We start from the raw sequence: 16429 nt of genomic DNA on the forward strand, positions 1-16429 counted from the left end.
CTTAATTATCTTCTATTTATATTCTGTCAAAGAGAAGTGGGAACTGAGTCTAATTGCTTGCTTTTCCTTTGTAGACAAATATTTTCCTTTATCTTTATATTTCAAAAAATTTGCTAGCATATATGTAATTATAGATTATTTTACTGATTTATTTATTTATTTATTTTTGGAATACAATGAGTCATTCTAATATATAAACTCAGGCCTTACTTTTTCCTGTTAAGGAAAAATTGCTTTATTCCAATTTTTTGGTTTTAGTCTCAAAATATCTTTGATTCTCTTATTTGTGTGTTAGTTCTTCTCTGACCTTTCATCATCTATTCTCTTTATTTCCATCTCTGTTTCTCAAGTTTGACTTCCAATCATTGATTAATTTTTTTCAGTGTTATTTCTATACCTCAGTGTGAGTTTTAATCCTATGCTACATATTTACTTTCTTTGCATTGTTTCTCTTTGCACCTTCACTCAAAATCAACCTGGTTCTCCTCTTACAGTTCTTCATTTCCTGTCTCAAAGGGAGGTTGTTGTGTCTTCCTGCTTCTTATGAGGGATGCAAAGTAGTGTGGTGTATGTTTTCTTTTGGCTTCTACATTAAATCATACTTCACCACACTACCTCTCTCTGTCTTTTGGATGGCAGTTCTGTTTCCCATTTCTTTATATTTTGCTTGGAATTTTATTTCAGATATAGTCCTAGTTTAATCACGTTAAAATGAAAAGATCTTCATACAGAGCTTGTTGTTTTCCAAAAGGTGAGATATACAGGCCACTCTTATGTTTCATCAGTGCCCCCTAGACTCAGACAAATTTAACAGAAATTACCAAGAGCAAGACTGACATTTATGTCCAAACAGCTAGTTGTCACAATAAGCAACACACAACCAAGCCTAAAAAGTGAACAGGAGAAATAGAGCTCAAATGCTTCAGAGCAAATTCCTGCATCTGTCTTTACCTACTTGACAGGCCCAGCCCTGCATAGTTTTCAAAATCTATTTAGAAACACATCTGATGCAGTGGATTACTACAGAGTAAGACCATCAACTCTAAGAGGAAAATCTCAATTACTCTTTGTCATACATCAAAAGAATGAGTCTGTTCAGCAGAGTAATGATGTAGAGAAGATTAAAGGGAGACCGTATTCAAGAACTTTGACAGCATTCATTTAGTATACTAATTAAAAGAGAAATGTATCTATTAAGAGTGAAATCTACTTGACAGGGTGGGGAGAAGATGAAAAAAAAAGAAACCTACCTGACACTTTTTCAGTGGTTTGTGTAAGTTTGGTACTTCAGAGTTAGAAGATAGTGTATTTTTAAAATTTTCTAAAATTTTAACTTCCACTAATTCATACACCACCTTCCTCATAATTAAGTGAAAACTTTTCAATGCCTAACTACCTTGAAATATGCTAATGTCTGCAAAGCATGCAAAAATCCAAGTCTTACCATCTGCTGCATGATTCATTTGTAAATCTGCCTCATATTCCTTTGGGAAGTTCTAGGACTGATTTTTTAACCTCGTTATAAAAAGCAGTGGGACTGAATTCAGTAACATAGTATTATAAAAGTGTTCTGAGTGTTTGAAAGAATGTGCCACATTCATCCTAGACAAGTTTAAACGGTATGTATACTGTGATCAAAAATAAAAGTGTTTGAATAACTGCTTAGAGATATGGAGTTTTTAATCAAGAGTTCCAGGAAAACAAAGGCTTTGGGGTAATATATTAGTCATATAGAAAAGCTTTTTCTAATTCTGACCCAAACATGTCATTGCTGGTAATAAGACAAAGACAATGGTTAATCTCGGCATAACTCCTTTTGGGAAGAACCATGACTTATTCGTTTTTATATCCCAGTGCCCAAAATGGCTTTTCCAAGTTAACTTTTTTATCAACTTATAAAATGTCTGCCTTTGAAGCTGCAGAAACCACTTTAAAATCTTGGATGAACAAAGACAAAAGATGATCCAATGATCTACAGTAGAGAATTATGGGTACTTTGGTGGTGGGTGGGATGTGGTAACATGTATCTGAAGAGGTGTGAACCAACACCCCTAAATCATATGCACTGTTGTTAACCAGTGTTACCTCAATAAAAAAGCAGTTGTTACCCAAAAAAATTAAAAATAACTTGGAAGAATGCATTATCAGTATTTTCTGCAATGTTCTTCAACTGTACCATACATAGGTTTTCTTCACTTCTTCATTTAATTGGTTTACCATATTATTTTTAATTAATCTCAATCTGGATTTTTTTCTTTATATTTGTGCTAATACATTTTTATTAATTTGTCATTCATTTACATGTCTATATAACTTTAGGGTTACATTTTTTATTCCTGCATATGTGTACATATTTGTGACCTCCCCTAAACATGAGAATTTCAATGGGGCCCCAGAGCTGCACAACAACAGAAGGCATAGTCCATCTCTTGGTTGTGTATCATGTCCTCTAAGACTGAGCATTTCACAACCTACAAAACTGTATGTGTCTACCCGGGGTTCCCACTCAAGTCTCAGTCAAGGGCGGGAGCCCCATAAGGGAAAATGCATGGGACTTCTTTATCAAAGTAACTAGCTATAAGCTCTAAGAACTAACCCTTAGTCTACTTCCAGTTGAACTGAACAGACATTTTACTGAACACTTATCACACACTGGCTGACAACACACCATTTTTGCTTTTATGGAATGCAACATCCAGCATGGGGGGGGGCAGTTATAAGGCAGTATGAAGGAGGTAATAATGTAATTGTAGAGACATATAAATACCAAACAACGGAGATAGTGGGAATAACTGTCCTTTTCATAGAAATTGTGGCCTGTAACTAGAGATTTGAGAGATGAGTGGCTGACCAGCAGAAGGAGGGCACTTTCCAGCAAGGGAAGGACATTTGCTAAGGAGGAGTGAAACAGAGGGAAGCCAACTCTAACAGCTTCATCTGCCTGAGCTTAACTGATAAATTTGGGTATGACAAGAGAGATCAGAGAGGTGTGCCAGGACTTTGACTTTATTTTGTAAATCATGGGAAGTAGCTGAAGGTTTGAGGCTTTATTATGGTTAAAGTTTTTGTTTTAAGAAAACTGAAAATTTACATATATTTGGAAGAAATGAGACTAAGCTCCCAAGTACTCTACACCGTTGTACATCACAGGTGGTCAGCACTGATGCAGACCCCTGCCTGTTTCTTACAATGCCCACTGCCCTACCACCCCATTTTGCTATCCTACCACCTATCATTTTGCTGTTTCAAAGGTGTTATATACATGGAATCACTCAGTCATAACTGTGGGAGACTTGCTTTTTCTCTCATAGAGTTCTCTGGAGACTCATCGAGGGTGTTGCATGAACAAGTAATTTGTTCTCTCAATTGCCATGTAGTATTCCATGGGCTGACTGCCCACCATTTTTTTAATCATTCACTGGATAAATACAACTGGGTTGTATTTTGGAGATTATGAATAAATTTTCTATAAATATACATATATAGACTTTTTAAAATTATAGTACAATAAATATACCATAAACTTTACCTTTTAACCATGCCTCGGTTAGTGACATCAAGTACATTCACACTGTTGTTGCACAAAGTCACCACTGCCCCATGTACAGAATTCTCTCCATCTTGCAAAACTGATGCTGTGTGTTCATTAGACAATACTCTCTTCTTGGCCCAGGGCAAACAGGATTCTACTTTCTGACTCCATGAATGCTTCATATAAGTAGAATCATACAGTATTTGTCTATTTAGGATGGGTTAATTTCCTTTAGCATAAGGTCTTCAAGTTGTAGCATATATTAGGATTTCCCTCTTTTTCTTGAGTAAATAATAGTCTCAAGGTATTAGGATTCTATTCTCTAGCTGTTGTGTTCATTGGCTCGAGCTCATCAAGGTGGATCACTGTCCCTATAGATATATTTTTGTACTTTGAACTTTTATTTTTTTGCTCTGAACTTATAGTGTTCTCTTCTCTGTAGGAATACCTTATGACTTGGGTTGTATTTTACAAGATCTTTGTATTTGATTCTGCCAGGTTTTTTCATTGGATTTACCATTACTAGGTCATAGTGAATGTCATTAATTTCCTATTTTTTTTTTTTAAATCTTTTTTTTTTAAAGATTTATTTATTTGTGCATACAGAACTGGGGTACAGGCCAGAGGCTCAGGGGCGGTGAGAGGCTTCACCAGAGACAGAGTGGGGAGCAGATCCACGAAGTACACTGCTGAGGGGAGCAGCGGGTGGGTCAGGAGAGGTCTGCCACACCATGTGGTCACCTCCGGGGCAGGCGGGAATCGAACTCATGCGGAAGCGGCTGTAGATTCTCAGTGCTGTGGTTTAACCCGCTGCGCCACCAGGGAGGGCCAATTTCTTATTTTTAAAGTATTTCTACACCTTGCACTTATGGTTGTTTTATTTTAATTTAACTTAGCATTTCCATTTGCTTATATGAATGGGAGAGTTTTCAGATTATCTCTAGTCCACCTCTTACTGGAAGCTGAAATATTATCCTAATTTTATTTAAAAGAATGTACATTAAAAATTAGGAAGGATGGTGAGGCAGACCTCTCCTGTCTCACCTACTGCTCGCATGGGTAGTGTATTTCAGTAGATCTATTCTACTCCCCACTCTGTCTCTGGTGAATCCTTTCACCACTCACAACTATGGCTTACAATGTAGTTCTTGTATTCATCAATAAAAATAAATCTTTAAAGAATAAAGAAGGAGAAGTTGGGCATAGAGAGCAAAGTTAAGTCTTCCTTACCCTCCCTGAGTCCACACCGCATCAAAAAATATTTCTAATCAGACTTTTTCAATTATGTAAGTTTCTACACATCTGGCAAGGAATAAATATTTGTTAAAATCTCAATATGTTGGGTTATAATCCCCATGAGGGTAAAAGAAATTGATCTGCATGAAAAAAAATGTTAAGGAGTAGAGGTAAAATTATTAGGGCAAAGTTGTCAGCAGATATCAAAGAAGCGAATGAGAAGCTCAAGTGGCTCTTCACAAGAAACTGGGAAAAGTGTTTTTGGTTTTGTCTTGTTTTTATCCCAAAGAGGGAGATGGAAATAAAGGGCAAAAATGAAGAGGTTGAGGAGATAGGATGAAGGAGTGGTAGGCCAAGATCCTCATCAGCAAAGTGGTCTTAAAAAGGTATTGGTGGTGGGATACAAGGAGATACCACCTCACCCCAGTGAGAATGGCACATCTTAAAACAACTAGCTACAACAAATGTTGGCAAGGATGTGGAGAAAAAGGAACTCTTCTGCACTGCTGGTGGGAATGCAAACTAGTACAACCACTCTGGAAAACAGTTTGGAGGTTTCTCAAACTGCTAAATATGGAGCTTCCCTATGACCCAGCAATCCCACTCCTAGGTATCAACACAAAAGACATAGAAACACTGGTTCAGAAAGACATCTGCACCCCCATGTTTATTGCTGCTTCATTTACAATTGGAAAGACATGGAAACAACCCAAATGCCCAAATGTAGATGACTAGATTAAAAAGGTGTGATAGATATACACAATGGAATATTACTCAGCAATCAAAAATAAAAACACATGCCTTTTGCAGCAACTTAGATGGAGCTGGAAAAGATCGTGCTTAATGAAATAAGCCAGAAAGAAAAGGAAAAATACTGAATGGTTTCACTCATAACAGGAGTATAAAGGACCAGCGAAAAAATAATAATAATAATGAACAACTATATACCAGAGACATTTTACGGAGGTGGAGTGGGGGATGGGATCAAAAGTGGTAGGGGGAGGGAAGTGCACTGGACAATGGTGATGGCACACGGGTGATTTGGCAATGGGAAGCCCACGGGGATTACAACTGAGATGGAAAAAGGCACAAAATGATGTAAAAATAAACTAGTATATTGCTTAAATAAAAAAAGGTATTGATGGTAAGATGGCTGAAAAGACTGCTGAGAACAGGACCTAGGAATTTAAATCAACTGTATCTAATTGCATGTGGTGATCATTCATGATGGCCCCTCCCTGATCTACTATGGCCAACAGCCCATTTCTAATCTGAAAGAAGAGAACAAAGGGCTTTGTCCCACATCTGATTCTGTCCAAGCAAAGGTGACACTAGTAAGATGCACAGAGAGGGAAACAATCAAGAAATGTAGGAGACCAAGGCCAGAAGAACATTAGGTCACCCCAAGTATTCACAAACTCTGAGGAACGCTCTGACTTCCAAAGGCTCATAAGAGCAATTTGAGCCTGTTATCCAGATCTCAAAAAAAAACAAGAGATCCAGATGACTAGATGACTTCTGGCCTACAGATCTGAACACACTCCTAAAAGACGCTGTCAGTATCAGACAGTCCACTGGTAGACCAATGGCCAACACATTGATGACCATATTCACAAACTCAGTCAAATTATAATACATTCAAAAGTAGAAAAGCAGAGTCTTATTTCTTACAAACACAAATACACACTCCTGTCTATCATCATGACCATGACCATGACCATCAACACTCTCCGGGCCAAGGTGAGTTTTCCCTGCCAGATGAGCTCCTGCAGCAACCTAAACCCAGAAGCCATGGAAGTAACTGGAGTTTGACATGAGGTGATGAGCTCTGGACTGGGTAATTTTTTTTTTAAGATTTACTTATTTATGCATACAGAACTGGGGTACAAGATAGAGGTGCAGGGGCGGTGAAGGGATTCACCAGAGACAGAATGGGGAGACTGATGAAGTTCACTGCTGAAGGGAGCAGCAGGTGGGTCAGAAGAGATATGCCACACCATGTGGATCACCTCCTGGGCAGGTATCGAACTCATGCTGAAGTAGCTTTAGCTTCTTAGTGCTGTGCTTTAACCCACTGCGCCATCAGGGAGGACCCGGACTGGTTCATTTTTAAGTTCTAATGTAAATTGAATTTTTTCAAGTCCAAAATAATGGGCTGAAATATCTGTTTGTTGAGCCAAGCACATGTTCTTGGTTGATAACAATTATATTTGATGAAAAGGAAGAAGAAAGGGGTAGTGGTTAAAGAATGGAACCCTCTAGTGGTCAGGCAGATAAATCTTAAGCTAACATAAGTTAGGCAGTAACTGTAGTTTTGAAGTACAAATATGGCTCAGATTAATGATTAAGGGTGAGGGGATGAGGTACAGAAGGTGAGGTATGGTATGAGGTGAGGAACAGATGAGGTATGGAAAGTGGCTTGGAAGTGCAAAGAAAAAGCTAGGACTCCAGCCAAGCAGCTCTTTAATGACCTTATTCTGGAGGGGAAAGGGACAAGACTAATTGAGGGGTTCCCTTAAAAAGAGAGGATTGGATTTGAGAGTGATGCAAAGAGGTGCCAATCCAAAGGTCCCAGAAGAGGGACCTTCAGACCACCTTCACTTAATTTCCATCAGCCTCCCCAAACCTCTCCTACAAAATAAGTTAAACGTAGTAATATACTACTCTGAAAGGACAATTAACATTTGCTCTGTTTGGAGTGCATGTAACTAGAAGCATCTGTAGAAAACTTTAGCTGTGCCATTATCCTACAATACACAGCTAATCAAAACACTGTACCACCAGCACCTTGGTCTCCGCTTCCACGTCCCTTCCACCACCGCCACACAGTCCTCTCAACTACCGCAGCAGTTCCCTAACTTCGATGTGCATCAGAATAACCATAGACTGTTTTAGAACAGATGACTGGGACAAATCCTGAGAGTTTCTGAGTCAGCACATCTGCTAATGGGTCCAAGCTTCCCAGGACCCCACTATGAGGCCCACTCAGGCAGACTGCCACCTCGAAGCCCCTCACACAGAGAAGTTCCACAGCTGCCATTGTTAAAGATAACTTTCTGGGCCCTTCCTGGTGGCACAGCGGGTTAAAGCACAGCACTGAGAATCTAAAGCCGCTTCCGCATGAGTTCGATTCCCGCCTGCCCTGGAGGTGACCACATGGCGTGGCAGACCTCTCCTGACCTGCCCGCTGCTCCCCTCAGCAGTGTACGTCGTCGATCTGCCTGTTCTGTTCCCCACTCTGTCTCTGGTGAAGCCTCTCACCACCCCTGAGCCTCTGGCCTGTACCCCAGTTATGTATGCACAAATAAATAAATCTTAAAAAAAAAATTTTTAAATAATAAAAAATTTAAAAATAACAAAATAAAAAAATAAAAAATAATAAAAATAAATAAATAAAGATAACTTTCTGCTGGAACAAGAGGGAAATAAAGATGCCCAATCCTTGAATGTTGTTGAAATGGACCACAGAGTTCAACCCGGAATCTGAACATTTTGGAAATAATTAGTATCTTTAAGACAGAATGGAAAATCTCCAAATCCCGTTCCTGTCCTTCCCAGGCCCTGTGTGTGGCTCTGCCTCACCCTTAGTACACACCCAACAACACTGACGGTTCAGCCACCTCACAACACAGTGCCTGTGGCATTTCTCAGCTATTCCTTTACTCACTTTATCTTCTTGTCTCATCTTCCTGGCTTCATAGTCAACACACTCCCAACTCAAGTTCCCATTGTGTGCAACCTGTGACAATCAACTTAGAAAGTTCTGTGGCTGAGCACTAGCACTCTCAGACATGATCTGGAACTTACCTGGAGGTTCCACGAAGAACATCACCCACTATCACCCACTATCCCAAACCCAGCACTACCACTCACTATAGAACCTTGCATGCCCCACTCATCTCTGTCCTGAGGAGAGGCTAGATGGTTCAGGTCATAACCCAGTATAAAAATATGAGGTCCCCTCCCTTTGCATTATCTCGGTTCATCCTCATCATTCCAGCTTTCACAGAATAAGCTGTTTTCATCAATGGCTGGATTTTTACCTCCCAAAGCAAGAAAGGCCAAATTTGCAGGCATTGCTAATTGGACACCATTTTCTTACTGCTTTTGACACAGAATCAAAATTTTCTTTCCCATTATTGTCCATCTCAGGAGAGAAACTATTGTGCCCTCAGCTAGGGACACAAACAAAGCTGCAGAATGGAGCTGCCCAGCTTTGTACTCAAGCTCCAGGGTCGACACTGCCTTGGAGGCACAGTCTTCAGTGCCCTGGAGTCCTTCACAAAATCTGCCCATTGTCCAGAACGCAGCCTCTGAAGTCTCCAGGAGCAGAGATGCTCGCCAGAACCTGGGCTTTTCCTGCCACACTGTGGCCAAGACTGAACACTACATGTGACCTTTATTGCCTGAGAAGAGGTACCTCTTTCTTTTTATTTTTTCTTTTTGTAGTATTAGAAGTAGTTACCTTGACCTGTCAACGCCCAAATACACCTAAGCCCCAGCTAATATTTACACCCCCCCGGGAGGACTCCTATGAACCATTCCCACCCCAGATGGAATGCGGTCTCCCCCATCTGGTTCCCACAGCTCTAGCCTCTCCTGCACATACTCCATCTCCCTAATGAGAAGGTGAGCTCTCTGAAGACAAACTGACTCATTTGTGTGTCTCCGAGGTCTAATACCAAAAGTATCCAATAGATATATGTGAAAGGAAGAAAGGGAGGTGGGGAGCTGAATCAGGGAAATAATATATACAATGAGGACCCCTTATTCAGCTTGTACTGTATACAGACACTGTGTGCTCACTGCTTATCCCAGGCCCAACTCAGCTACCCCAGCTTCATCCAGCACTGGCCTAGTGGGGGTCTCCAGGAACCCTGCCCTTCACCTCACCCTGTTCTGATTGCTAAGTGCCCATGTCACATGTTTATAAGTATTTTAGCCCTTCTACCCCCACCACCCCCAACCCCAAGTGACCATCCACAATGCTTCCAGAATTAGGTCTAGTATTGTCCCAGAATCCAATTCAGAATGTGTGACTAAGAAGGGATAAATTAGCTACCTAAGGTCACACACACAGAATTCAGAATTCTTGGACACAAAATCCAAACCCTAGTGGCATCTGAGGACTCTCTCACCTTTGTGCATCAGAGATACCTGAGGACCTATTCTGGGGGGTTCTAGAATATGTGTGCTGGCAGTGGGATAGCCTGCATCAGAGAGCAGGCTCCTGGCATCCCAGATGTACAGATCACAAAGCCTCAGGCCCTCAGCCAGCTGACTCCATCCCAGAAGTGTGGGTGACAAGAACCCAGCCTGGGGGAGCTCCCTCACTCAAGAAGTTCCTCACTGGCTATGACTGGAGCTGTTCTGGGGAGGTCCAGTACTTTGCAGCACCATCCTGCCCCCAAGGCCACCTCCAGCTCTGAAAGGAGGGCAAGATGCCAGTCAAGCGTGAACACCCTCCCAAGGTGTCCCCAGAATCAGGGTCTAATCCTCAAGCTAGCACAAAGGCCCTTAGCTTGATCTGGCAGCCTCTCCAGCAAGGTTCCCCAATGTCAGCCTCTCTCATGTCTGTGTTCTCTGCCCAGGCTCTGCTCCCCACACCTTCCTTGCTGGGTGATCCCCCCACCCTTCAGGACCAGATACGAGCACCCCCTTCCCTGAGAAGCCTGCTGCTCTCACTCAGAGGCCCAGCCCTGTGCTCCCTTTGCCTCACCTCCTCCCCCCACTCCCAGGCTGACACCCTCTCTTGGAGCACTTTTCACACTGTTGATTAACTTTTCTGCCTCCTCATACCAAGTCTTACATTCCTTCATGGCAGAAGTCTTGTTTTAGTCAGAATTTGTATCCTTAGCAAGCCCATTGGGAGTACTCAACAAATATTGGTTAAATAATTAAATGAGCAAATGAATGAAACAACCCCTTCTTCCCCTCTGTGTTACACTCTCAGGTATGTGAGGGAAAAATCTGAAAGGCCTACGATTTTTCGCCATAGTAAGAATGAATCCCGGGGTTTCATTTCAGTCTTCCAGTTTTTCCTTTTGCTTTGGGAATCCTGATATCAGTGAGCTGGCAGAAGGGAATGTTTGAGGAAAAGTGTTCCCAGCTCCTTGTACAGTATCCACCATCGCAGCACTGCCGTGGATGGCACAGCAAGTGACTCTGGTCTAAAGGACACAGGCCCTGAGCTTGGCGTCACTTCCTTTCAGGAAGGCACATGGCTCCGGGCAGTGGTACTAACCACTGTGGGAAAAAAGGGTGTAGTGTTATAGAGTAACCCTCTTCCACAGGGACCAGACTGAGGCCTGCGAGGCTGTTAAGTCAATGGCCAGTCAATGGCCAGAACGGACCAGAAGCTGTGTTTGCAAACGCTGGGTGTTTTCATCACTCTTTCACTCCACTACTCTCTGGCTCTCCTTCGGGGTCTCTTGATATAATAGTCACAGTTTGTCTCTATTGCAATGTGGGGAAGCCAGGAAATGTATATTAATTCAAACATAGGCAAGGTCTATGGGGAAATAAGTAACATATTTCAAAGACATAAGGCATCAGAACATGAGACACTTAGAAGAAATTAGACTCTGGGTTATCTGGGGAGCTGCTGGGCCAGCCCCTTCCTTCCTACCCTATCTGTTGACCCACAGGGAGCACCCAGTTTTCAAAGTGTCTCCAGCCTCTGCTCTTGTTCCACTCGCTCTGGATCTAGTGCTGTACAGGCAACAAATACTGTCTTGTTTGATGTAAGAACCAGAGAATGTTGCCATTCTTCATCTTCCAAAGTCTGTCATCCAAATCCCCCTGTCTTCCCAAACTCAGTCACATCACAGATTCAAGGTCATTTTCAATGTGGAAATGTACAGTGTCAACTAAGGAATGCTACATTAAGGATTGATTTTTCCTTCCTAAAAAGTCACCTAATGTTTTCCCTCTCATATTTGCAGCAAAAAGATTTAGTAGCTAATACATCACTTGACTTTTTTCCAGTACACTGTACAAAGATAGATTTTTTCCTGTCTTTTTTTCCCCCAAGAATCACCTCAACTTACTAATTAATTACTTAGCACTAATTACTTTTTTTCTATATAGATATTGTTCCCTTCCTGTCCTCTCTCACCTCCTTCTAGTAAACTTTCATCACCATCATCCTTCTAACTCTGACACAACCATTTAGAAATTGTGGGAGCCATTTACAAGTGAGTTGCCTTCTCTCTCACTGAAGGAACAACTGCTCCAGCTTTCACTGGCTCCCAGCCCTTCCCACATCCTGTGACAAGTCAGAAGGCTAGGAAGTCCCAAGGGTGTACACGCAGATGTAAAGCAAAGCAGATGAAGACGTAAAGGGGTCAAAAGCACATCCATCACCCTCACTGAGCTGTGGGGTGAAACACGTATTCTGGAAGTAATGGCTCCAGGTAGGAGGGCAGTGAAAGATAAGACCTGTGAGAAGTGAGCATTTTATTGCCAATTTTAAAATGTTAGCACTTAATGTTCTATTTCATTATCATATATTATTGCAGTTCTATAAAAATCATTGCTAGGAATCAATCCCAAAGTTTTGAAGCCTCCAAAAACCAGAAAAAACTAAGAGGCAGAATTTAGAAAATGTCCTGAAAATAGAGAAATTCTCCTTAGCATGGTGTCGTTATTCACACTCAAGCTTTGGCTACCCCAGTATGAGCAATGCAGTGATGGGGTGAGTGCCGCTTGTGCCATGACTTCGAAAGACAATTTTTGTGAAGAGGAAGGGATGAGTATGAATTTCCTATTTTTCAAGTGACAAAACTAAGGTCCAGAAAGTGTAAGTGAAGTTACTGTCCAGTAGCAGTGATGCTACTGGAAAGAAAAACCCATCTCCTTCAACTGACAACTCTACTCAGCAAGGCCCAATCAGTTCTGAGAACATCTCCACCTAAACTCTGCCAGCTCCGCTTCCTGTCTTGGAATCCTGTTTTCATTCCAGAGAGTCCATTTAACTTGCTCTACTAGTTGATTGACTACACTGGCACACACACACAAAAAATCAATGTGAGGCTTTTGACTCCGGCTCTCCTGTTGGAATCAAGACCTGGAGATGAAGGAGTCAAGTGAAATTGATGGGGAGCTCCAAGGACAAGACGAGTGGAAAATTGTTTAATCTATCTGAGGTTCAAATGTCAACAAACTCTGAGTGATGGGCTGTCACATGTCTTTGTACCTTGACAATTACAAGCACTTCACTTCTCTTTCTCACGCTACCGTCACAAAAAGCCCACCCTCTGTAAGGTGTTTAGGGGATTCCCCAATAGGGCACTTCTCAAGCTCCCAAATTTCTCAAAATGAAGATCTGATTCAGGAGATTGGGGTGAATCTGAGACTCTGAATTTCTAAAAAGCCCCCAGGTAATGTTCCCTCTGCTACTCTGAAGGCCACGCTATGAACAGCAAAGTCCTAGAGCACAGTTTGATAAACCACAGTTCTAAGGATCGACAAAGCAATAGCAAAGACTAGGCCACTTGAGGAGATTCAAATGGAAGGGTGTCCTGTTGGAGATCCTTCCTGCATTACTCCTTTATTGACAGTGTATCACTGATGACTGGCAGAATTACAGGGTGTATTGTATAGGCTAAAAGCCCTCTGGAGAACCTGTTCTGAAAGAGTGTAGAAAAGAAGTGAAACAAAATTTACTCACGGGAGAAGCGGGCAAGCGGTCTGGCTGTCTTGTCTCCAGCTTCATTTGCAACTGAAAAAAAATTAAAAAGTGGAGTTGTAATTATAAAGCACAGAACATACCCAACATATTAACTACTGGATGATCTGACATTAAGCAGTGTTTGAAAGTTTTTGATGAAAAGCACTGTTCCTCCCTTTCTTTCTAGATTTCCAGTGGTGCTCTCCTTGTGTAAATGAGGTCAAATGTCTTAATCATTTTGCTTGGAATATGTGAATCAAGCTAACAAGAACCTATGCATCTACTTATTTACTATGCCTAGAGAAGGTTACTGGTTTGCATCTACTGAGTAAGAGGGTACTAGCCAGATATGTCCCTCTGCTCAAGCTTCCTCTTGCTGGGCTGTCCTTCAACTTGGAAATGCACCCCAACCATCTGCCACAAATCCAATTTGCTCAGACCCATAGGGGCAAAACCAAGACAGGGATTTTAGAAGATAAGAAGGTTGGTTTTTGTTTACAAGACTATTCCAATTGGGACAGTAGCAAATAAGAGGAGTTCAGAAGGGAATTCAAGAAAGTTTTTGGAAAGTTGTCTTAGAAAACGCTACTCCAAAGTTTCTCAGCAGGGACTTTACCCTTCTCTGAAAGACCCCTACATAATTTATCATGTTGATAACATCATAATCAATAATTCCTGTATTTATGAATACCATCTTTGTGGATAAAAAGAGATTGGTTATTTTAAGTAGACACAAGTTTCCCTCACATTTGTAATACCTATAGTCTACCTTCATTGTTTTGCTCATCCACAGTCAACAAGCATAGCTATTTGTGATTGATTAGACAACAGCCAAAGCAATCAAGTGGAAAGCCTGTTTATTTTTGTGTAGAACAAATATTTAAAACAGGCAGAATGAAAGAGACTGTTAAAGTAATCATTAATGCACGACAAGTCAAGGTGGCAGGACAAAAGCAATTACTTCGTTTTGCAAGAATGGAGGGAGTTGAAGCTTCCTTTCACCCTCTCACAAAAGTAAACATTTCAAAATTTACTCTATGTGGGCAACTTTTTTAATCAGTGGATTCAACCTCGGTCTACTCCTGTATTTCAGTTCATTGCTTTGCCCCACCAGCTCCTCTTTGCATTACAAACAAGACATTATACAAACAACCAACAGGGGGAGGAGACAGCGCACCCCTTTAGGTAGGAGGGAGGCAGGCACTAGCTCTTGTTAGGTCTAGATCTGAGCTCTCCTGGCCTTGAGTTCGAATGGTTTCCACATTAAACATCATCTATCTCTAAAGAAAAGAAACAGGCTTTTTGGTTTTCGATTTCAAAATATTTGCCATGGCAGCTGATAGACTGCTTTTAACATAGCATTAGAAAGAACACAGCAATTGCTGAGAACCCAGCAAGCACCTTACAGTTCAACATGGAGCGTGTACATTTTTTCAGTGGGAAGAAAAGGAGAAGTTCACCAGAGTCGCTGTGACCCACAGAAACTGCTGCCTTACTCGCAGGCGTTTCCCCTTTTCCCTGCCACCCTCCCCAAAGATGGGAATTGCTGACCCAGATCCCAGACCTGCCAGGATATCTAGGCCAGTAGAGTAGCAGGAGAGCTGTCTCTACCCAGAAGGAATTTGAACGCCACCCCCTGTATTATTTTTCTAGATGCAAACCCAGGGCCATACGCCCCAGTTAAAAGGTCCCCAGTGATGTCCCAACACCTATAAGGCACAATTTAGTAACTTGGCCTGGTCTCAAATACCTGGCCCCACCTGTTCCACTCAGCTTACCTCCCACTGTATTTCCCAGAAGAACACCTTCAGTCCCAGTCACATGCATTAAATTAACAATTTCCGAACATGCCCCTCACATCCTCTCCTCTTTATCATGGCTGTTCTTATCCCAAAACACCCCTTCCCACGGCTTCTTTCAGTTGATTCCTATTCATCCCATAAGATTCAGGTGGGATAATTCATTTTCTGAAAAGTTTCCCTGACTGCCACTGCCTGCCCACCCCCTCACCCCCAGCCCATAGCTCACTGCCCAGAAGACTGACTCCCCTCCTAGTCCAGAGGTTTTCAAACCTCAGCAGGCACCAGAACTACTAAGAAGGTTTGTGAAAAGAGACTGCATATCTCATTAAAATGTAGATTCTGATTGAGTGGACTTGGGTTGGGGATAAAGTATATGTATTTCTTCCAAGTTCCCAGGCAATGCAGAGAATGTTGGTCTAGGGACCAGTTTTCAAAAGCAGCAGCTATCAAACCATAAGGACTCTGTCCAAAGCAAGGATTATAACTTTGAGCCTTTATTTCCAGTATTTTGAACAGTGTCTGCCACACAGAACAATGTCAGGCATTTAACACTTTTTAGTTGTATCATTTTGTATTGAGGTATCATCGGAGGGCAACACTGTATATCATTTAGAGGAAAAAGTTCACCTCTTATTATAGGTTGCCACACCACAACTACTGCCAAAGCTCCCATAATCCTCCACCACAGTCCATGTAAAAACAAATGAAGCGGTGAATTGGTAACAACTGCCTCAGATGACTTAGCAGACCAAGACCTCAAACTAGCTCTCAGAGGGTGACAAAAAAGCCTAGGATGTTTTGTTTACCCCCACAACACCTTAATTTTTAAAGTGAATTGTTTGTATTTAAAAATCAGATACTTTCAGAATATAATTGGCAGCATCCCTCAGCAATGGAAGGACTGTGCAGCCCAAGGACACTCACATGCCCCTGTATGTGGCTCTCCTTCCCACATGTTTGGCGGCCACTCCTTGCTGCCTGGGTTGGACCTTCTCTATGCCAGAATATCCCAGAAGGCAAATGAGAACAGGACTTCTCAAAAGGGTTAAAGAATGACACTCAACCATGCCTGGTGCTTAGCGGTGGTGTTCTGTCCCCAGTCCACAAGTTACCCAGACACAACTGACAAGCTATTGGAACACAACAGTGTTCCTCTGAACACTATTTGTCCCCTGTTTTTTTTTTTTT

At 41.8% G+C, this 16429-nt stretch overlaps 1 protein-coding gene across 5 annotated transcripts in view; it reads right to left on the minus strand.

The window, feature by feature from the left end:
- PDE1C (phosphodiesterase 1C, calmodulin-dependent 70kDa) overlaps window positions 1-16429 on the minus strand; it is a 465170-nt gene that overhangs the window by 304641 nt on the left and 144100 nt on the right. For all 5 annotated transcript variants that reach the window (XM_012720871.1, XM_012720873.1, XM_012720874.1 and 2 more), the window contains exon 3: window positions 13440-13490. In XM_012720871.1, the coding sequence (XP_012576325.1) occupies window positions 13440-13490 (51 nt within the window). The remainder of the gene's footprint in view (window positions 1-13439; window positions 13491-16429) is intronic.

This window comes from Condylura cristata, unplaced genomic scaffold, assembly GCF_000260355.1.
Source record: "Condylura cristata isolate star-nosed mole 26May11 unplaced genomic scaffold, ConCri1.0 scaffold00005, whole genome shotgun sequence".
In the NCBI taxonomy this organism is placed as follows: domain Eukaryota; kingdom Metazoa; phylum Chordata; class Mammalia; order Eulipotyphla; family Talpidae; genus Condylura; species Condylura cristata.